The sequence below is a fragment of the Centroberyx gerrardi genome, chromosome 14 (genome assembly GCF_048128805.1).
Source record: "Centroberyx gerrardi isolate f3 chromosome 14, fCenGer3.hap1.cur.20231027, whole genome shotgun sequence".
NCBI classification, from domain to species: Eukaryota; Metazoa; Chordata; class Actinopteri; order Beryciformes; family Berycidae; genus Centroberyx; species Centroberyx gerrardi.
Genome location: NC_136010.1, coordinates 17,928,328 through 17,948,689, shown reverse-complemented (window position 1 = coordinate 17,948,689; position 20,362 = coordinate 17,928,328). Strand labels below are relative to the sequence as shown.

The 20,362-nt window shown below is 39.7% G+C and overlaps 2 protein-coding genes across 2 annotated transcripts; both read right to left on the bottom strand.

The window, feature by feature from the left end:
* Window positions 1–1,445: 1,445 nt before the first annotated feature.
* Window positions 1,446–8,270, bottom strand: LOC139908065 (SAM pointed domain-containing Ets transcription factor-like). The gene is made up of 6 exons (XM_071894644.2): window positions 8,045–8,270; window positions 4,630–5,065; window positions 3,277–3,474; window positions 2,972–3,016; window positions 2,677–2,811; window positions 1,446–1,864 (listed from the first exon to the last, which is right to left on the bottom strand). The coding sequence occupies exons 2-6, from the start codon at window positions 5,045–5,047 to the stop codon at window positions 1,686–1,688; spliced, it is 975 nt and encodes a 324-aa protein (XP_071750745.1). The 5' UTR covers window positions 5,048–5,065; window positions 8,045–8,270; the 3' UTR covers window positions 1,446–1,685.
* A 4,156-nt stretch (window positions 8,271–12,426) lies between these two features.
* On the bottom strand, window positions 12,427–19,845 carry LOC139908045 (protein ILRUN-like). Its single transcript, XM_071894618.2, has 5 exons — window positions 19,630–19,845; window positions 17,939–18,093; window positions 17,549–17,746; window positions 15,262–15,587; window positions 12,427–14,923 (listed from the first exon to the last, which is right to left on the bottom strand). The coding sequence occupies exons 1-5, from the start codon at window positions 19,785–19,787 to the stop codon at window positions 14,888–14,890; spliced, it is 873 nt and encodes a 290-aa protein (XP_071750719.1). The 5' UTR covers window positions 19,788–19,845; the 3' UTR covers window positions 12,427–14,887.
* Between the last annotated feature and the right edge of the window lie 517 nt (window positions 19,846–20,362).

Genomic DNA, 20,362 nt, shown 5'->3' with positions numbered 1-20,362 from the left:
CTTATCGGATGATTAGATGGGGGAGATGCTCTGTAGAACTTAGTTTTCCTGAAGTTGTTATATCTCACTGGACCCGACAGTGGTAAGATGTGTTTAGCTCTGTGTTTAGGACGGAATTCAACAGGTTTGGGTCTCACACAGTAGGAGAAACACATCACCAGCTCACAAGTCGTGTCTTAGAGTAAGCTGTCCAGCCTAGCAAAAAGGACTCCTATCATCAAACTATCCCACATCCTCTATGCGCGCGTGCACACACACACACACACACACACACACGCACACCCACACACACAGAGACACACACACGCACAGACACGCACACACTACAGGTGAAAACATGCAAGTACAAACACACATCAGCGTTACCAGGTTGATATTTTGGGGGAAAACATCATCATCATCCAGTGTGTATGAGTTGTGTAAATGTAATAGAAAAAAAAAAAGAAAAAAAATGCAAGTGATCGAATATTAAGACAAAATGTAGTGTTATACATGTAAATGTGTTTCATTAAAATAACAGCAATGGAAAAACATATTAAGTAATAGGTACCATATCGTATGAATTTCATTGCAATGGAATTGTCAGTGTACCATATAAAAGCGTGACGTTATCCCACGCTGTCAGATTTGTATATGATGATGTAATTTAAAGATTATATTCTATTGTAACTGTACAACTGTGTTGAGTTGAAAATGAAACCTAACTATGTTGAGGCAGTAAAAAGGTGTATATGTAAATGCTTTTTTTATGTTGATTATCTCTTCCTTATGCACACAAGGGGGCAACAGCTCATGTTGTGAAAACCCTATATTAGCGGTCTAGAAGATGTATGTTCATAGTTAGTGATGTACTTTTATCTCCTAACTGGTGTAGTGCCTGTTCATCTTAATGTAACAAAAAGTTCATTTAAATATGCATAAAGATGATTATGATCACCGATAATAATGACGATAGTGATGAAAAACCTGAATCAAATTTGTTGTGATGGTGTCAATATTGCGATATTGGTTTGAAAGGGGAACAAGTTTGTTGAAAAAAAAAAAAAAGGTTAGTGTCTGTGTGTTTCTTTTATGGACTGTATGTGTGATGTATACGATGTAGCAGGAGTGATGCTGCTGAGGAAACAGTGTGCTCATTTTACTATACCTTGCTTCCGCTTGTTTGATTGCTTTTACAAAGACAACACTTGATACTTTATTGTTTTATTTTTACACACACCCAGAAACATAAACCCAGAGAGAGAAATGTAGGTAAGATTATCCATCAAGGTAGGTTTAATAAAATATTCACTTGTTTTGGCATTGCTCTGCAACATATAAACATTCTCAATGCCCGAATAGGAATAACAGGAATAACAGGAATATAGCAAGTGCCATTGTTTGAGAGGATTTACAGGTTTTCCACTTAGAAGGAGAGTAAGATACAAAAAGTTTTTTGTGACCTTTTGAGAAATCAAACACCATTCTGAAATGTAAAACATATATTTTAAAGACAACAAAGAAACAGAACCCATTTCCAATTGTAATAATCACAGAGTACTGTTGAGAATAAGATAGGCAGGAGTGCATATTTTAGTAGGCAGTCTTTACAGTTGAAATGAAATGAACGGAGAGCTTCAGAGTTCATGTTACGTTTATGTCCAGTCTCTCTCCATCGGCTCATTCTGATTGGCTGATCCTCTTTGTCATACAGGGTTGACGAACTGGTAGACCAGTCTGCGTGAAACATCAGGCTTACGGATGATGCCCTTCTTGTAGTACTGCCGTATAGAGCGACTCAGTTTGTCATAGTTCATAGCCGGGCGGTTCTTCCTGATACCCCATAACCTGGCCACATGAGCAGAGTCTTCTATTTTGAATATTCCTGTGGACAGAGCAAACAAAACCAAGGCTTGGAAATTAGTCCTGCTGTTGAACAACAGCAATCCTGAAGACCATTGTTGCTTAAGTCAAAGTAGAGTCAAAATGGATGATGGGCCTTTTTCTCCTGGGTTCCCACTTGATAAGAATATGCTTTAATGAGACTGGTAATACTGAATTCACTCAGTTTGGGTCCTGAGGTGAAAAAACCCAGATACAGACTGTGCTACAATTGTCCAGGGGTAAAAAGCACCAAAATATCCTATTGGACTTTTTCCTGTATACTTTGGAAAACGTATCAAAATATCCTATTCAAGTAGAAGTATTGTTATTACTTTGTTACAGAAATTAAGTAGATAGTAAAACTTAAGTAAAAGTAAACAGTAGTAGTAAAAGTAAACAGTAGCTAATTTAACATGTACTCAGAGTAAAGGTTATCAAGTTCATTTTTTGTATTGCATGTGATCTTTTCCATGCAATTCTGAAAGGCAGAGAGGACAGAGTTCAAACTAGATTCTTTTAATTGGAAAAAAAAAAAATACTAAATAAAGTCAAGCCAGATTACTCTTCTTTTTTTGGCTGACTGACTCTCTGTGAATGGCTCCATATCTGGCTAATTTACAACTGGCCAGTTTCTGATGCAATGCTTGTGGAGAGCCTACAAAATTTGTAGTATGTAAAATGATTGGTTTTAGAAAATACTCAAAAAAGTACAATTGCACGAAAAAACTACTCAATTACAGTAACTGTAATTAGTTACTTCCACGCTTGCAAGTGTTATGCCACACATTGTAGCATGACTCTCCATCACCTTACCTTTCTCCTTGTTGAGCCAGCGGATGCAGCGGCTGTAGTTGTGAGGCTTGAGCAGCAGCTCTCTGAGGAACTGCCACAGGTGGATGGGCTGGCTGGGGTAACTGGACACCACATCTGACCAGGGATCATCAGCACCTGGGAGGAGAGGAGTGACATTCAGGGACCCGATGCCAAAGGACACATATCACTGTGTTTTCTCGCTTCGCTTATGTTTTATCCCAGCATAAAGCAACCAACTGAACTATTGCAGTTACACTATACTCAGAGCAAATTCTAGCCATGACCTAGAACTTACCAGATTTGCCATCTCCTAGCGGGCAGCGTTCCTTCATGCCTGCAGCTGAAAAAAACACAGACAGAAAGCCAAGTCAATAAGCTTTATCAAAACAAAAACCAATCCAGCAGCAGTTGATAACACGCAGAATACTGCCAGCCACTTCTTTGCACTCATTCACACTGCATTTGCGACAACTTTGTTTACAACTGTTGTACAAATTTGTTACACTTTTAAAGCAGCAGCCATTCCAATTTTGGAATGCAGAGTTAATGCGTCTTCTTTTAGTTTAATTCCCCCTTCCCCAGCCTCCCTGCTGTTGCTACCTGATCTCCAGATGTCCAGATGAGCGTACAGCATGTCTCCACACTGTAATGAGCGCTGTCTGAAGTCTTCTTCTGTCATGGAGCACAGATCCTTCCCAGTCAGCTCCTGAAACATCTTGCAGACCTGTGGCAGCCTGTAGAGGTGTTCGGTCCACAGCAGCCACTTCTGAACGTGCACACAGCTCCAGTCCATGGGGTCTGCAGAGGACAGGACAGAATATTTGTCAATAATCACACTTTACATAACAAAAAACAAATGACTTCAAATAAGATAAGAAAAAAATAATTTTGTATTTTCATCAACGAAAACGTCCTGAGATTACAATTCAACTGGACACTAATGGATATTCAATTTGATGTTGCTTAACAGTGAATTCAATGTTTTCATGTTTTTTTTATTAGAGAGAGAGCATAAATGCATATTCATTCTCCACCTCTAACCATCGCTCTTATCTACCTTCACCACAACTCAGCTGTCATATAAATACATGGTGCATATATCCTTTACACAAAGTGAAAACTGTTGAGGATCTTTTAGTATAGCTATATATATATATTAAAAAAAAGGATGACATTTTTACTGAAATGGATGAGACATAGTAGACTAAAATGTCTGAAATTTTGCTGATTAAAATTAAATGAAAACTAGAAAAGGTTTAAATTACGACAATGTGACAAAAACTAACATCAACCTACTGTATTACATTATTATGATAGGGCAATGTTAGCCTGCCTGTGTTTGTATTGTGATCCACCAGAAATGTAATTACTAAATAACAAATGCACACCGTGAAGCAAATTTCAATAACCAAATACTGTGATGATCCTGCTCCAGTGAAAGCAAATAATAAAATCATGCATGGACTGTGTATGATTTTGAAAGTTGTTGGAAAAGACTGAGTTATTAAGAAGTGGAGATGATGAACTGTCAACAGAGGAGTTTGCACAAGGCGGGCAAGGCCACTGACGCTGCTGGTCTTCGCCAAGTGTCAGTTGCATCAGCATGGATGTTGATATGGGAGCCAACTAACAAATTATGCCGATGAAGGTTTATTTGGTTTGCTACTAGGCTACAAGTTCTGCCAACAGTTTCTGCAGAAAAAGAGTGTAGTATTTCAATGGGTCTTTGTTTCAGTGGTACTTGCGCACAGTTGGCCTTTTGCACAAACAATGCTGCGTAACACTTTTGAAGATGAGAGCAACCAAGGCACTCAGCTTGAAGTGAAAAAACTTGAAATGCCTTTATTTCATTGCCAAGTTCTATATACAGAACAGGAGTAAAAAACAAACTGACGCATTTCAGTGTCTTGCCTACTTCAGAGTTTAATGCTTCGTAACATTTAGCTGTCCTACCTGGTGTAATGTTGAGCAGCTTGCAAGCCGTATCTATGTCCTTCAGCACTTCTCCCACCACCATGGTCTGGACCTGCTCCAGGCAGCGCTCCTCCACCTGACCCTCCAGCTCCGGAGCGGGGCCCGGGGCCTGGCTGTGAACGGCGGGGCTCGGTTCCACGGCCTTGGAGGGGGGCAGGGCGGGGACGGCCGCCTCTGCCATCCTCAGCAGCCATGGGTTCTCCTCAGCGGCTAGTCTGTCGCAGCAGGGCAGGTAGACCCCCGGCCAGCTGAGCTCAGGTAGCCCCAACAAGCTGCGGGGCGGTTTGATGTCCTCCGCCTCGTCCTGCCAGGCCTTCTTGGTGTCGGTGTGGGGGTGACTGATGTAGAGAGGCGAGTGTGTGGTGTTGCCCACCTGCTCACAACCTGGACTCCCCATGCTCAGGCTTCTTTGACACTGGAGGAAGAAAGCAGTGTGTTCACAGAATGCTGTCATCAGTGACATTATCTAGTCACAACCTACTTGACAGCTTCAACAGGGACATTGTCCTCTGAGACAGTGTCGCATTGATGCTACACTGAAACCATACCCAAATGCCCAATATTTAAACAGTAGCAATCCTTAAGTAAACTTGACATTTGTTCAATAGTATTTACTCTGCAGGGACTTGCTTTGAAATATGGAATCAGTCATTCTAGTTTTGCTAACGTAGCCTTTGCGACTCAATCATGTTTGTCTTTCAATGCATTTTAATGTGCTTCAAAGTTGCAGTGTGTTTTGAATCCAGAATCTGTGACAAATCCTGTGAATGCTGCAATTTTCGATTCTGAAATGTAACTATGGCTTGTTTGATTATTCGAGTACTTCTGTTTCAAGCTGTTCACCTTTATTGTTGACATCACTCAACAATAATATAATGCAATTTGCTCAGCCTTTTCACAGACATCGATCTTAAGTAGGTTAAACTGATACCATCAAGTAAAAAAAACTAATTTGCTTGCCAGTTTTAATTCAAAAACACACAGTGATCATGGTACAAAGTGTGTGCTGATCCTGTCGGTTGTAATCACAATGGAAAACCCAAAGCAGGAAAAAAGATCTCAAGCACTTTAGGTCATCAAGATGGATCTGAAGTTAATTGCAAAAGAAAGCGATAGAATACAACATAAAGGGTGGGACACAATGGATAAGCAGCACATTCATGGTATGAGTAAGAGAACAGCTCACTGGGAGTGGTGCTGTATCCCAGAATTAAACTGGTCAACAAAAATGATGTTTTATACAACTGGATTAAAACTAAACACAGTACATCTCAAATAACAATGACCAAACTTAAATACTTATGCATTTATGTGACAAAAGACTTATTCATAGGTATTCAATTTGATGAAGTTGTTGATTTGAATTAAATTATATTTGGTCATGTTTTTGCCTTTAGACAGCGAGCATGAATGCATATTTATCTGCTATCTCCTTTGCCTCAACAATTTGACTGAAACAGATGTGACAAAAAGACCAAAAAGACCAAAATGACCAAAATGTACAAAAACTTTGCTAAAACAAAATCTATAATTGCTGCCAAAATGAACACTGCTGTATCCTCTGCTGCACTTACACAAAATCTCTTGCTTTATGTTTATTTGTCTATTCAATCTATTCACGCTGTGTATACATATGCGGATATGGAAACACACTTCAGCTAAGGTATCCTGAGAGATCACTAATGTGGTCTTGGAGTTGCATCTTGCTCTATCTAGGCATGCCTATGCACTTACTGTATTAGTGAATTAACAGTAACAGTATGGCAAGATTGGCAGTATTACTGTAAGACGGGAACAACATTAATTGGCCAAATATTCCTAGAGAGGAATAAGTATAAAGGGAAAATGTGCCAGGACTGTGTGAATGAGCCTAGACGCCTGCATGCATGTTATCTGATGCATGTAAAGTGTCTTTGTTATTTCCTCGCCTCCAGGCATTAACTGTACGCATGCGAGGTACTGTAGAGGTAAAAACTGAGTGAAAAACTCGCTCTTCTAGATATTCCTTCCTCTGTGGGAGAAATGGGAAAGGCTTTGCTTTGAGGTGGGTATTTGTGTAGATGGTGTATCTTTTCTTGTTGTTGGCTGAATTGTTACAAGGAAGTTATGGTTAAGATATTTATTTTTTCCCACCATGTTTGTCCATTTGCAGCCGCAGGTAAGCAAGTGAGAGAGTGTGTGAGTGTTGATGTGTGGGTATGTGTGTGTTTATAATGCTCAAATGAAAGCAGTGTGCACATGAAAACAAGGCACAAAGTCTAAAAATAATGAGCTATGGTTGGTGCTATGTTTAACACCTCGCTAGATAGCAGCCAAACTGATATGAGAGGCATTTAGTTGATATGAAAAAGGTTTGGTCATTCATCGCTCCCTGCATTCCACCACACAAAGGCACAGGTGCTTGATAACACACCTATATGTGCCTATATATCTATTTAATCTCTATAATCTATATTCTGCACACTTATTTGTGTGTGTGTGTGTGTGTGTGTGTGTGTGTGTGTGAGTGCGTGTGCATGTGTGTTTGAGTTTGTATGTGTGTGTGTGTGTGTGTGTGTGTGTGTGTGTGTGTGTTTGAGTTTGTATGTGCGTGGGGGTAGTGAGAAGGAAAGAGAGAGAGGGAAATGTCACTGTTTCTTATCTGACAAAACACACAAATTTGCATTTTTTACACACCCATTCACTCCATCAGGTCAACCAGTATAGTCTTTGAGGTTTTACAAAACTTGATAAGATTTAAATACCCTTTTATCCAAATTAAATAGCTAGATTAACAAAATATCAGTGTATTTTAAGATCGATTCTGTTTTAACTGTAAGTGTATAACAACAATCCATTGTTGCTTGCTGTCTACACCCCTGTTTGAAAGTCAGTTATCTAAATAATATTTTGTGAGGGAAAGCATATTATACACAAATCAAATTCATTATTATTGTTATTATCAATAGTAGTCGTGGTGGTAGTGGGTGTACATGTACAGTAGTAGCATCAGCAGCAGTAATAGCAGTAATAATAGTAATTATGGTAGTAATAGTAGTAGTAGTAGTAGTAGTAGTAGTAGTAATAGTAGTATAGTAGTGGTAGTAATAGTAATAGCAGTAATAATAGTAATAGTAGTAGTAATAGTAGTAGTAGTACTAGTAGTAATAGTAGTAGTAGTAGTAGTAGTAGTAGTAATAGAACTAGTAGTAGTAAAGGTAATTGTAGTAGTAATAGCAGTAGTGCTAGTAGCTGTAGTAGTAGTAATGATAGTAGTAGTAGTACTGCAATTAGTAGCAGTAGTGACAGCACTAGGAGTGGCAGTAGTAGATTGCAGTAGGAGTATTAGTAGTAGTAGTAGTACTCACAGTAATAGTAGTAGTATATTCTGCCTTATTGTGAACTGCAGTCTTACCTGGTCAGGTGAGTACCAGGTGGATTTCAGTAGAGAAGTTGAGCTGCCACTGCTGAAGCTCCAACACAGCGCTGTCTCTCCTGTCCTGAAGCGTTCCTCTGCCTGACACAGATGACAGGTAAAGGCAGACCAAAAGTCTCGATCCTCTGGAGACTGTGACGGTTTTGCCTGTATAGTCGCCCTCAGGTGAGGATGGATTAGGGCAGGGTGGTTTCTGTCATACCCAACACTCAGAGCTGGAGCACTTCTCTCCACTCTAAGACACCTTGCTGACTCCTGGCGTTAAGTAGGAAGAGTTTGACTTATTTGGGACACAGCACCTTCGCGACATATCAATTCTGAAAGAAAGGGTGTGTCCAAATGAGGGAGGCTGCTGTAAATGGCTACTTCACCATGACTGCAGGCCGTACTCACATGGGGAGTTCTTTAGATAAACAAACTAGGTGAGACTAATAGCCTGAGGAGAAGCTGCTGTGACGGCACCTACATGTTCGTTTGATCATTTTAAGAACGGCAGTTATTACGGGGAATATTCAGCTATGTGAGCATGAATACAAAAACTGTTGAAGCAAAGGAATTAAACTACATCATGTAACCTAATCTAATCTAATCTAATCTGTCAATACCATGCTCATGTGCAACCTAACAGATCCACTGACCCACTGATAATAAAATGAAGACTTTATGGACCCCTGCAATGTTTCTCTGAACTTACATCCCAATACACTCTATATTACATTAATGATATAACTTCCAAATGAGAAAATGTGAGAAAAATAATATGTAAGGAGAAGAATATTTCAAAGTTGGAATTCAGTGGCACTCCCACTGTGCGGCGCGGTGCATTCCTCCCTTCCGGCAAATTTATTTGAACTCTTGCTGAATGATTTATTTGCGAAGGGGTTGGTTCTAATCCAATGAGGTACTTTGCTTGACTCAATATATACATACACTGAGAATATTTACAGAATCTGGATCTCCTCCAAAAAATGGAGTGGAAAAGCCTGAAAAGGGAAAATTAAAAACTGATGTTAAAGTTCACCACTTGATGTGAACGTGAGACCAATCAATCATAATTACTTGTGGGAGATTATACATGTATTGCTCAGGCCCAGGGTTGATTTCTGAGGAAAGGGGACGTTTATTGAAGAACGAGCTCAATCACATTTTATCATCTCTGTGGCGAGCGTTCTGTTCTACAGAGAAAAAGTGTCAAACTAACATTGATTGTCAAGTTGTTATTTTGGTAAAGTGTTCAGATGATTAACAAACTTGGATAACAGGTATAGGAGCAATAGGGACGATATATCGAATGCAAAATGTGACAATACGTATTGTGGGGAAGAAAAATGAATCACAATATTAGCTACATTTTATTCTGCTTTAGCAAACACAAATGAGACGGCTTGACATCACAACTTCAAATTATATTAGGCTACTTGCACTTTGTAATGACAGCATTTTTAAATTGTTGTTTACATTCTAGCAAGCCCAATGCCATTGATGTGTAGCTCAAAAATAAACATAATTCTGCACAGTCATACTTTGTTGTCATTGAACTTCTATTTACATCATATCGTGTTCGGATCAAATCATGAACCCCCTAATCACATATTAAATCGTATCTTGAGATAAGCAGATCGTCCCATGCCTACTGGACACATTCTAGTCCGGCTTGAAAAAGGTCAGAGCGGATTATGGTCTCTGGTTCCATGAAGAAGACTGTAGGCCATACAAGTTCTTAATGTCAAGTGTGAGATAGAGGTGGTGAGATGAAGAGTGACACAGAGACAGACGTCAAAATGTGTCGCACTGACTGAAAGACAGATGAATAGCACCCTAAAGGAAAGATCTGTGTATTGGTAATTTACGTCAGACTGTGTGTTTTGGTTAGTGTGTATTTTTTGGGCTTGACCCCTGCTTGAACACTAACTAGGTGATTATGCAACATCTATTACTGAAAAATAAGCATCAGAAAGGCTGACTATAGATACAATGAAACATGCAATATATACATTTCTACAGAAAAGGCATCAGTTGTTTATGTGTCAGTTTTCAACATGGAGGACAGGAACATCCATGAGAGATGGCAAAAAATCTGCTACAGGAAAGACTCTTTAAACTCATTTGAATGGTTGCAAAAGTTGTGTGACCGGTACAGAGAGAGAGAGAGAGAGAGAGAGAGAGAGAGAGAGAGAGAGAGAGAGAGACAGAGAAGAGAAAGCAAGAGTGTAAATGTTTGCTTAAACTAAACAGTAATGTTTGTGCAGTTCTGTTGAAATATTCTAAAGAGCTGCTGCTGATGTATCCACCCAGATAAATCATCTTTTTGAAAGTTTTAGGAATAGGATTACAGCTTCAGCAATTTAAGGTGCTCACCACCTGTAGTTTTAGCTTGTCATAGATAGCTAAAAAAGTGAATGATGAGGCAAAAAAGTCATGCCAGAAACTATTACTGGCTGAATAAGAGAATGGCATCAGCTTTTATCAATTGCCCAATATGAAGGTTCTTCTGTTCTGGTTGTAATGTGGCAGACTAGCAAGTGCCATACTGAAGTGACAATTAGTTGGACTTTCAGTTGTCAATCAGTAACTAATCTCACATCGTCCGCCTTTACATTTCTCCTGTGGCTTCTTATGACACATTCAACACATAACCTGAGCAAAAGGCAAGTGAGTGTTGCTGCCTGCAGCTGTATGCTCATGCAGACGACTCTGCAGAGCCAAGAAGTGGGTGCTGCTGCGGCACCATGAGGAGCTGCAGCATGCAGCGTTTGACCAGTAAACCTCCAGGCTAACATGTAATCTGACACCTCCTTAAACTGAACAAAGTTAATCAGATGACACACCTATACTCTTCATCTATTGGCCAAGTATCTTCTTTTGGCCTTGGGCTTTTAACCACTGCCACTGTCCCCCCCCCCCCCCCCATTACACATGCTGTGATAAATTGGTGTTCTTATGCTTCTATTTAGCCAAAGGCAATACAATTACCTTTATTTAAAAAGGGATTTATAAGGGAGTGTTTTTCATACCATTTTTTACTTTTCATACATTTATTTATTTCTTTGCTGACCAAGTACAAGGATTTACTTTTGTGTGCTCGCTGATACCAAGAACAAACATACTTTTATTGATTTTGACCATTTTGGCCTTGCTGCTTCATTCTAATTCACCAAATGAAGTTATTATTATTATAGCTAAAGTTCGAGAACAAGACCACGCCTCAAGCACACATTCAATTTCCTGCTCCAGCCTATTTAAACGCGCCTAACCATGACCTTTTCTCTCTCTCGTATGACTCAGTTCACTCATCCCTCCCCCCCAACCCCTCGCTCTTCTCTCTCAGTCCAGGAACCACAGGGGGATATGATGGAGCCAAGAAGACTCCCCATCAGCGAGACAGCGCCCCCACCCTGAGTCTCAATTCCCTGGTTCCTCGAGCTAACCATCGACCCCAACTCATTCGACCCCCTCGATTCATCCCTTCATCTCGACCCCTGATTCATCCCTCCACCCTCAACCCTTGTTTCATCCCTCCACCCTCGACCCCTCTTTCCCTCAATAAACCATCTAAATACATCTCATAGTGGCGTGGTCTTTGTTAGTGAATACACAGGATCTGATGTAATTATCCCTGGTGCTGCTTTGAATGGGCATCTATGTAGAAACCTGAGGAAAGGGGGTGGGGAAAAGTATGTCATTGTGCACACACATCAAAGTATAATATATATATATAAAAGCTTTACTTATTTTTATTGTAGTTCTATTTTGAAGATTTTGTGTGTTAATCAAAAGAAATTGTTAAATCTAATTTTGTTAAGTATCTGATAATTATTTTAAAATCAAATCAAAGTGCACTGTACCAGGACTCAGTTCTTGGTATATATGGACTTGACTTACACCATGTTTTAGTAGCCTGATATATTGTACTGATGACTACCTGCCTCTTCACTGATCCATTATGCTTAAACAACTAATCAAACCTCTTTTTAGGGCATTCAAAAAGTAATGTAAAGAACATTTGTCAGCAATGCTAGTGCAAGTCAATGACATGAAACGGTTTCAATTCAAAGTCACATACACAACACTGCATTTACTTCCATAGATGTAGAAATAAGACATTTGTGCTATTTTGTGTGTAATATCATACCCCATTGAAATGCACTATTGCTGTCAAATAACATAACTGCTGCCAATTTCTCAGCTTCAAAAATACCACCGTGAAAACCTTCAGTATACATGTTGAAGTAATATGAAAAGCTGATATTAGGAGAAAGTTAAAATATGTGTAAGATCATGACATGAAATCTGGATTCAGCCCTGGAAACTATGAATAAAAGCTGCTGTACAAACATGGTAGAAAACACAAGCCATTTGTTTTCAGTGATAATTTAATCATACAAACGTTCATCAAACATACAGAAAAAAAGCTTTCATCTGTTTGCTCTTCCTTACTCATAGATGTGCTGTTGTATGAGTTTAGTGCCAACTGATTCATTCTGCAGTCTGACCTACGGAAACATCAGAGAGACATTACACGAACATACAAAAAAAAAAAAAAGAAAGAAAAAGAAGCACACTTCACTCGATATAAGACATCATGGACATTGTATACTTTTCATGGCAGGGAGAAACTTGTATCATTGACATTTGGGACAGAAAACACACAACTGTTCTGTGACACGGCGAGAAGCCCGGAGATCCTAAGCATCGGTTGATCGCGACAAGTTGTAGTATTGGCTGGTGGTGTAATGTTGTCAAAGCTCAGTATCCCAGGGGCCAACTGTTGGTGCCCCACTGAAATGAGGCTTCACCTGACAAGATGGTCGAAGTCAAGCGGTTATGAACAACAGATAAAATCACAGTCTGTAAAGCCTTCAGGACTTAAGTGTACTGGAACTACAAATGAACGTAATGAGGAGGAGAAACTATTGAACAGGCGTATTTGGCATGGAGGCCGCATTACTCAGTGCATAGATCAGCCAGTTAGTGCAAGTTGAGCATTCAGTAACAATTCTTAAGGAAAAATCAACTGTAAATGTCATTTGATCCTTATACTACTGGTTTGTTTGGTTAAGTTTGCATCTTGAATGAGCAAATGAGATTACAATTTCAGATCTGTTTAATTTGAGATGCTCACTGATGATCAACATAAACACTCTGATACTCGGATGTGGAATGCCCTTAGCATAATTTTAACAAGGGACAGGAAAATCCAGACAAAATCAAACGGTGTCAGTTCAAGGCAAATATACAATGTAGAATCTTTGGGTAAATGAAAATGCTTTCCAAAAATGTTATGCCTATTATTCTACATTCATTAAATACATTCAACTCAAGATGATAAAAGCAAGAGGCTTCACAAGACTGCTTTAAAATGACAATTCACCAAGTTATACAATGCCACAGAACACATTTATGTCTGAAAAAATTATCTAAATTCTTCAACGCCACGCATTTGACTTGAATTCAATAGAATTTGTGTTACTGTAGTCATGTACCCCAAAAGGTACGTCTTACAAAAATGAAAAAACACCCTAAATCAGATGTTCCATACATTAATTCTATTATCAGGGGCAGTTTAATTTGCAAACATGCAAAACTCTACTAAAGCTTAGATCCAGAGAATGACTGGGTAACACTTTACTAACTGGCTTGATTATTGATAAGTTATAATGTTTTATAATAGTATGTGGCCAATTAGGAACTCTTACAACAGGCTGACAACATGTCTCTTCATGAAACAAACTATGGCTGTAATTTAATTTGGTACAGGACACGTATAGCTCTCATCGTGTGCAACCTTCTTGACTCTGTTTTGAGTTTTTATACCAAGTAAGTTTCAATTTCCCAATGTTTGCTTCCTGCCACTGAAGTAGCTACAAAAAGATCTGCTTTACAAAAAAAACACGTTAGACTATTGGCTCTAACTTCTAGCTTTAGAACATAATTATCCATGCACACTAATCTAGGCAAAACTGTCCAAAATCATAGGAGCCATATATGTGAATTCTGTTTTGTAGTGGGGATTTTATCTTCAACTGAAAATGTTAATGAATGACTCTCTCTAGTGGAGGAATATTATACTGCATCTCAACTTGTAGGTACTACGATAGCATAGAAATTATTGACCGGGATGCATGGGTCATGTTGAAAAAACAAGTAAAACTTGACTGGCCTTTAAATGAACATTCCTTAGAAATTACCCATATTACACACAGCATTAGATATATTCCTGGAGGCTGTCTCTATTCTCCATGTCTTAAAAAAGTGTACATTAAAAAATTAAGATAAAAAGTAAACAGTGAAGTCCTATGGTTGGTTTCAGAAACACCCATGTTATTAGATGGAGATAGGCCGAATCAGTCCAGAAAACCAACCAATTTAAAGTCAGAGCAGAAACCGGAGAATCAGTTGGCAAAATAAATGGCTTTTCCTCCCAAGTCTCTCTTTCAGGTTGCACAATGCACCACACACACATACACAAATTCACACATACACACTCCTGTCATCATTGTTCCATCTGCACTCTGACAACTAAAAAAAAAAACCCCAAATAAAAGTTCAGAAAAAAGTTATCTCTCAAAAAAAGACTCATAGCACTCATTTTTTTAACTTAGCATTCACACATGCATACAGTGGATATGGGATGTTGGTTGAGCTGTACGTCAAGAGCATTGGCCTCTGGTTGCTGAAAGTGTAGCTGAAGTGGAGACGGACTTTGCATAAAGTGTTTGTATGAATCTCCAGACTCTCCACCAGCTACCGGTAAAGCCTCTTCTTTCTCGTATCGGTGTGACGGACTCCAGAGGTGCAGCGCTGCTTGACAATCCCCATGTTTTAAGAGTGCCCGAATGGATAGGGCCCGTGTATACCCTGCAGGGGAGGGAAATTATTAAACACAAAAAGTAATGCAGGAAATGTAATATAGCAATACTGACCTGAGGGTTGGGATGAATTTACTTTCAATTCACGCAAAAAAAAAATCCCCCCAAAAAAATCCGAACTGCACTTTCCATAAGGATGACAGACCCATCATTCTCAACAATTTCTTTACAGATTAGATATAACAACTTTTTAAAATAGCAAAAGATTTCCGGTTTTGGAAATTATTCTTGTGATTATTATGGAAGGAATGAGGAATTCACCCCAGCCCTGGTTCACTTGGTAGTGTGTCATGCTAGCAGTGATGTGGGGAATCTGCTTGCCCTTACCTGGTTATAAGTCACTACTGATAGATTGCTTTGTAGACTGTTTGCTGCTATATTCACTGAATTGTGTGAAAGTCCATTCTGATCTTGCTGCAGCTGGTTAGGGGCGCCCTGCCAATGTTCCTCAGCGTCCTTATGACTGCTGTCATCGTGGAGACTGTTGTCGTTGCCGCTGGGGTGTTTGCTCTTCTGCGGCGAGGCAAAGGGGTTGTAGTCTCCCTCCAGGCTGCGGTGAGGCTGGGTGTTGAATTCGGCCTGGAAAGAAGAAAGCTGCTGCGTGACGCCAAGCAGGCCTCCGACCTCCACGCTCAGGATCACCCAGATCACATCTGACGAGAGAAACAAACAGCACGTCATCATGTAGAAAGCAACTAACACTGCCAGAAAATAAGGTACAGAGTTGTACCTTATGTCACTGGGGCAAAAGGTACAACTCTGTACCATATTTTCTGAGATCAGCATCTTGAACAAGCCACACAACAGATCTAGGCGCTATGGGTTTTTAAACCGATACAGATATTTCTGGATTAAACCATGACCATTTTCATGCCAAAAACTCCCCCAAAATTAGGCTAAACATTAAAAATTCCAACAAGTATTCAGGGTTTTCCTTGGCAAGGTGGAAAAACCTCTGAAACTACATTTAGAACATGGGACACCAAAACTCTGCATTGAAACCCAGGATATTAATAATGATAATAATAATAAAAATAACATATTGATGCACATGTGTGGAATCCCATCAAAATGTCACAGAATCCATTCAGGTTAAGGGTTTCCCATAGACAACCAGGGTAGTATTGATCAGTTATATAATAAATCAAATCAAATATCAAATCAAATGCAGTACACAGTAGGTAATCAAACAAACTGCATCATATCCATAATGTCAGAGGTGGATGACAATGAAAGCCTGATAACTGATCTTTAATAAAAGGCCAATAGCAGCCCAATATGCCATCCTAGCCCTAATCAGTAGTATTAGATTTTTACAAAAACATAATATGAAAGGGAAAATATATTATGGGCCCAGCCCTGTTTGTATTTCCACAGTTGGACTCCTGAATCAGCTGTGTGCACTGTTTTGGAGTGCAATGTTATGTGACGAGTAATGGATTTCATTATATTTCCATTTTAGTCTCTGTAATATTTTTATCAAAATGAAAGAAAAAAGATAGACACTGAAATATTTCTGCTATGGTGGGCTGGTACCTTTTCTTTTTTTTTTAAAATATACTTTTTTGATACCTTTCCTCCACAAATCCTCATTCTCTATGCCTGGCTTTAAGCAGAAGAACCCAAAATCTAAGATGAATTTGAAGTGCCCCATGACAGCAGTTTTTCATTATTGCTCTCAGATTAGTGATCTTACTTTTCCAAAATTCAAGGCATCTGACAGTGTAAGGTGAGGATTCATCACTGTGAAAGCCTAAATTAAATATTCAGGCCTAGCATTCATTTTAATTGGGTATCCTTAAACTGATGAATATAGGCCTAAGTGGGCATGTCTTGGAGGATTTCCTGTCAGCATCCATCATGCACCTTAAATTGCAAGAAGACATAAATCAATGAGATGAACGACTCTTACTTAAGTAGGTTGTGCTAATTTAATTCGCAACTGATGGCCCATCCAATCTTTTAATAGTTTTTTCAGCACTGAATGCATGCAGGAATCATCTGACAGTTAACTTTCTGTCCTGCCTGTTGTCAACCGCTGCTAACTGCATCACATCTTGCATGTCAGCAGCCCAGTTCACTGGCAACAGTAGACATGTACTTGTCGAAACTGTCGTCCAATGGGATGGCTTTAGTCGTGTAGATAATTAGTCTATTTGAAAATGGCAGTACATTATTTCAGGTTCAGCGCAGAGCAAATCTTTACAATTATGACATGCAGCAAGATAGAGAAAATAAATCCAGTATTTCATTGAAAGGATGGCAGTTTCATAGGTGGGATGACAACTTTGGTTGGGGCTACCCTGCCTGGACAATGGTACTGAACACATCGGGGGAATCCTGGTGCTCAGTGGGCCATGTAGTCACAACAACATGGACTTGATTCTGGGTCTGGGTCTCTGTCTCTCCACCTCTCTCTAATAAAGCAGACATGCCTTGAAAATAACATTTAAAAAAAAGACTAAACTCTAAGCCTGAACATCTAGCAAACCTGATCTCGGTACTGCTGAACCTTAAGAAGTGTGCAAAGGCGTTTAAAGTCTGATACTCAATTCTTGAATCAAGCAGAGCAGCAATTCAAATTTCTTTGTGGTGTGAAGTTTGCTGTCCTCACCTCCATAGAAGAGTCCAGTAGCCGTGCACATCCTCCACTGGCCCTGGTACATTCCAGGAGACACGGGGCTCTGCATCTGCACACTAACATCAGCCATTTCCTGGGGGTCTAGAGACCGCACCATCACCATGTTTACATGACCAAACTGATCCCCTCCAACGTACTTCAGACAAACCCCGGGAGGCCACGACTCTGCACCTGTAAGACACACACATAGTTGTACTGAACTCAGCATGACAAATCACGACAACTCATGCCTTAGTACTAGTCCAGGAAGTGGTTTTATCTTTAGGTTTCATTTACTATAGGTCCGGTGTTAGCTCTATACTGTAACAAATTTAAACACAGCCATTTCCCCCCCCAGAAATAGGCATGTCAGTTCTGACCTACCTGTGTTCTGTACTCTCCAGGTCTTTGTGAAAGGTGTATCAGGTGGAACTGACTCGCCCTCCCCAATCGTCACATCCTCCACAAAGGACATGCATGGTGCATTGATGTTGGGGCTCTCGAAGTCATAGTAGGCTCCAATGGCTGCTTGTAAATTCCTAGGGCAGAAGGAGGAAGAAATCTAGGTGATCAGTACAGACACAGGGAGTATTTGTGAAGAGGGAATCCTTAATGATGCAACAGCCATGAAGACTAAATAGGGGATCTATGGGATATTGCCTATCATATTCAGCATTTCCTTTACATCCATTTAACTGCAGTGAATTAAATCTTTCATAGCATCGCTTTTTATTCAAGCGGCATTTCCAATGACACATCTAAAAGTGAAAAGAAGTAAACAACACCATAGACTAGTTCAAATCCATAAATTGTGGCCACCAACTGAGATGTCTGCAAACCAAGTGAGTTTCAGAATGGCTGCTCCCTGAGACACGCTTGTCATACATAAACCAGCAGTTTTATTTTTAGAAGGCCCGTTCCAGGGAAGCTATTACACGACATCACGTGACAGCTCCTCACACTACAGCCAGTACTGCTTGTGTCATCCTGCATAGGCCTATTATCATATAAAAGATAATTTGAGAAAAACGGTAACAACAAAGTTTCACGAATTAAATATTCCTTTCACATCGGGACTTTGCATCACTCAAAAAACGTTGGGACATGTCATTTGTCACGAGTCTGCCCATCGGTGCTAGCTGGTTAAGTAATTTCAATTTCTGATCGAGATTACTTTGTACAGGCACAGTGAGGTAAATATTCACCAGGCTTGCAACACTGTTGTACGAGCTTTGAGCAGCTAGATAACTGCAAGCGGCGTGTCGTTAGGTTACGTAATATAGCTGCAGCTAGCAACGCTGCTGCTGTGGCAGACACGTAACTAACAGGTCTTCTTGGATGGCTGGTGAAATATAACATGCTACCGTTAAATAATGGACGCGTAGCACGTTGCTTACTAACAGAATGAACAACACATTAAAGATTGGGAGAAAACATGAATGACCTTTTGATAACACCTACTACCAAAAATAGTACACGAGACCACCAGCAGTGACACAATTGTCGTAAATTAAAGGTGGGTGAACTATGACCTCCACAGTCAGTAGCTAATCATGAGGCAAACAACCACGAATATTAACAAAATACTATTACTCTTTCAGGAAAAACCCCCCACTGATTTATGCCTTTTTCGCCCCTATCTTAGTGAAAGTTTCGGTTTGATACTTGCTAATGATACATACTACGAATTTATTTCATAAGGGTGTATGTCAACCTAGAAAGTAGGTGAACTCTATGTCTCAAATAAAAAAAGAAGGTAAGCTAAACAGTTTAAATGTTTACCCTCCACTGAATCCCTGACAGGCAATCAAAAGTCAGAGACACTGGCTGAGCTAAGTTAGCATTCAGCGTTACGTTAGCTAACGCTAGCTGTCAGTGTACCCACTCTTAGCTACATAACCTAACGTCAACCTATCATTTACTGTATTAGCAGTCGTCTGAAAACGAGAAAGTTTCCTATGATTTAATCAATTTCCCCAGAAGGCATGGGCTTTGTATCGTAAGAACCTTTATACTTAGCTAGTTAACGTTAAGTGACCACACACACAGCAGGCCAAGCAAGTCCCCGAGCTCACCAGTTGGTCATGTCCAGGAAGAAAGCGCATCCAGCTGGGTTCAGCTGAAACCCAAGGAGTCTCTGAAACTCCGATATAAGGATATCTTTATCTGTCGTGCCCATGCAGCTGAATTTCTGCATGAGCTCTGGGTCCAGGTCCAGATCCATGCCCTCCATCGCGGATTTCCCTGGACAGAGACAGGGGCTTCTCTCCTAATTTAGTCCGAGGCCTCGGTTTGTCATAACAAAACTCAATAACAACGCCAAGTGCGCATGTCACATGATGACAGTTGTAGTACCTGAGTACTACAGGCCCAGATAAGAAAAGGCTGACCTCTGCTTGGAAGAAAAAAAAATAAAAACTTACAACCTGCACTGAATCAAATACAGTCTTCTTTATTGTTTTTAATTACTTTTAATTACTTTAGGGGCTGCGAAATTGTGGTATTCCCAACCCTTTATTATCATAAACTTTGCGGTAGGTTGTAGTTTAGCTTAATTTATTCAAACCCCTCTGTCCTAGCAAAGCTCATGCCATTCATGAGAACTGTTATTTTTGTCCACGGGAAGATAAAAAATGTGAATATTCTTGCTTGTTTTCTGTTTAAATGTATGGTCGTCTGCATTATGAATATAATAATAAGAAAGCAATTAAACCATAAGTCTAGTTTAAGAAAATGCAATTAATTTAATTGAGCATTTGTTATTTTACCCAAACTTACTTATTTCATTTTTTCTGTTTCTATTTATTT

Bases quoted from the DNA above. Each gene is read 5' to 3' on its own strand.
- LOC139908065 (XM_071894644.2), bottom strand. From the start codon at position 5,047: ATGGGGAGTCCAGGTTGTGAGCAGGTGGGCAACACCACACACTCGCCT. The intron at 3,017-3,276 runs GTAGCAACAGCA...TGTTTTTTTCAG, and splicing joins TCTGGACATCTGGAGATCAG to CTGCAGGCATGAAGGAACGC. The intron at 1,865-2,676 runs GTAAGGTGATGG...CTCTGTCCACAG, and splicing joins CTGGCTCAACAAGGAGAAAG to GAATATTCAAAATAGAAGAC.
- LOC139908045 (XM_071894618.2), bottom strand. From the start codon at position 19,787: ATGGAGGGCATGGATCTGGACCTGGACCCAGAGCTCATGCAGAAATTC. The intron at 17,747-17,938 runs GTAGGTCAGAAC...TGTGTCTTACAG, and splicing joins CTGGAGAGTACAGAACACAG to GTGCAGAGTCGTGGCCTCCC. The intron at 14,924-15,261 runs GTAAGGGCAAGC...CCTCCCCTGCAG, and splicing joins CAGTAGTGACTTATAACCAG to GGTATACACGGGCCCTATCC.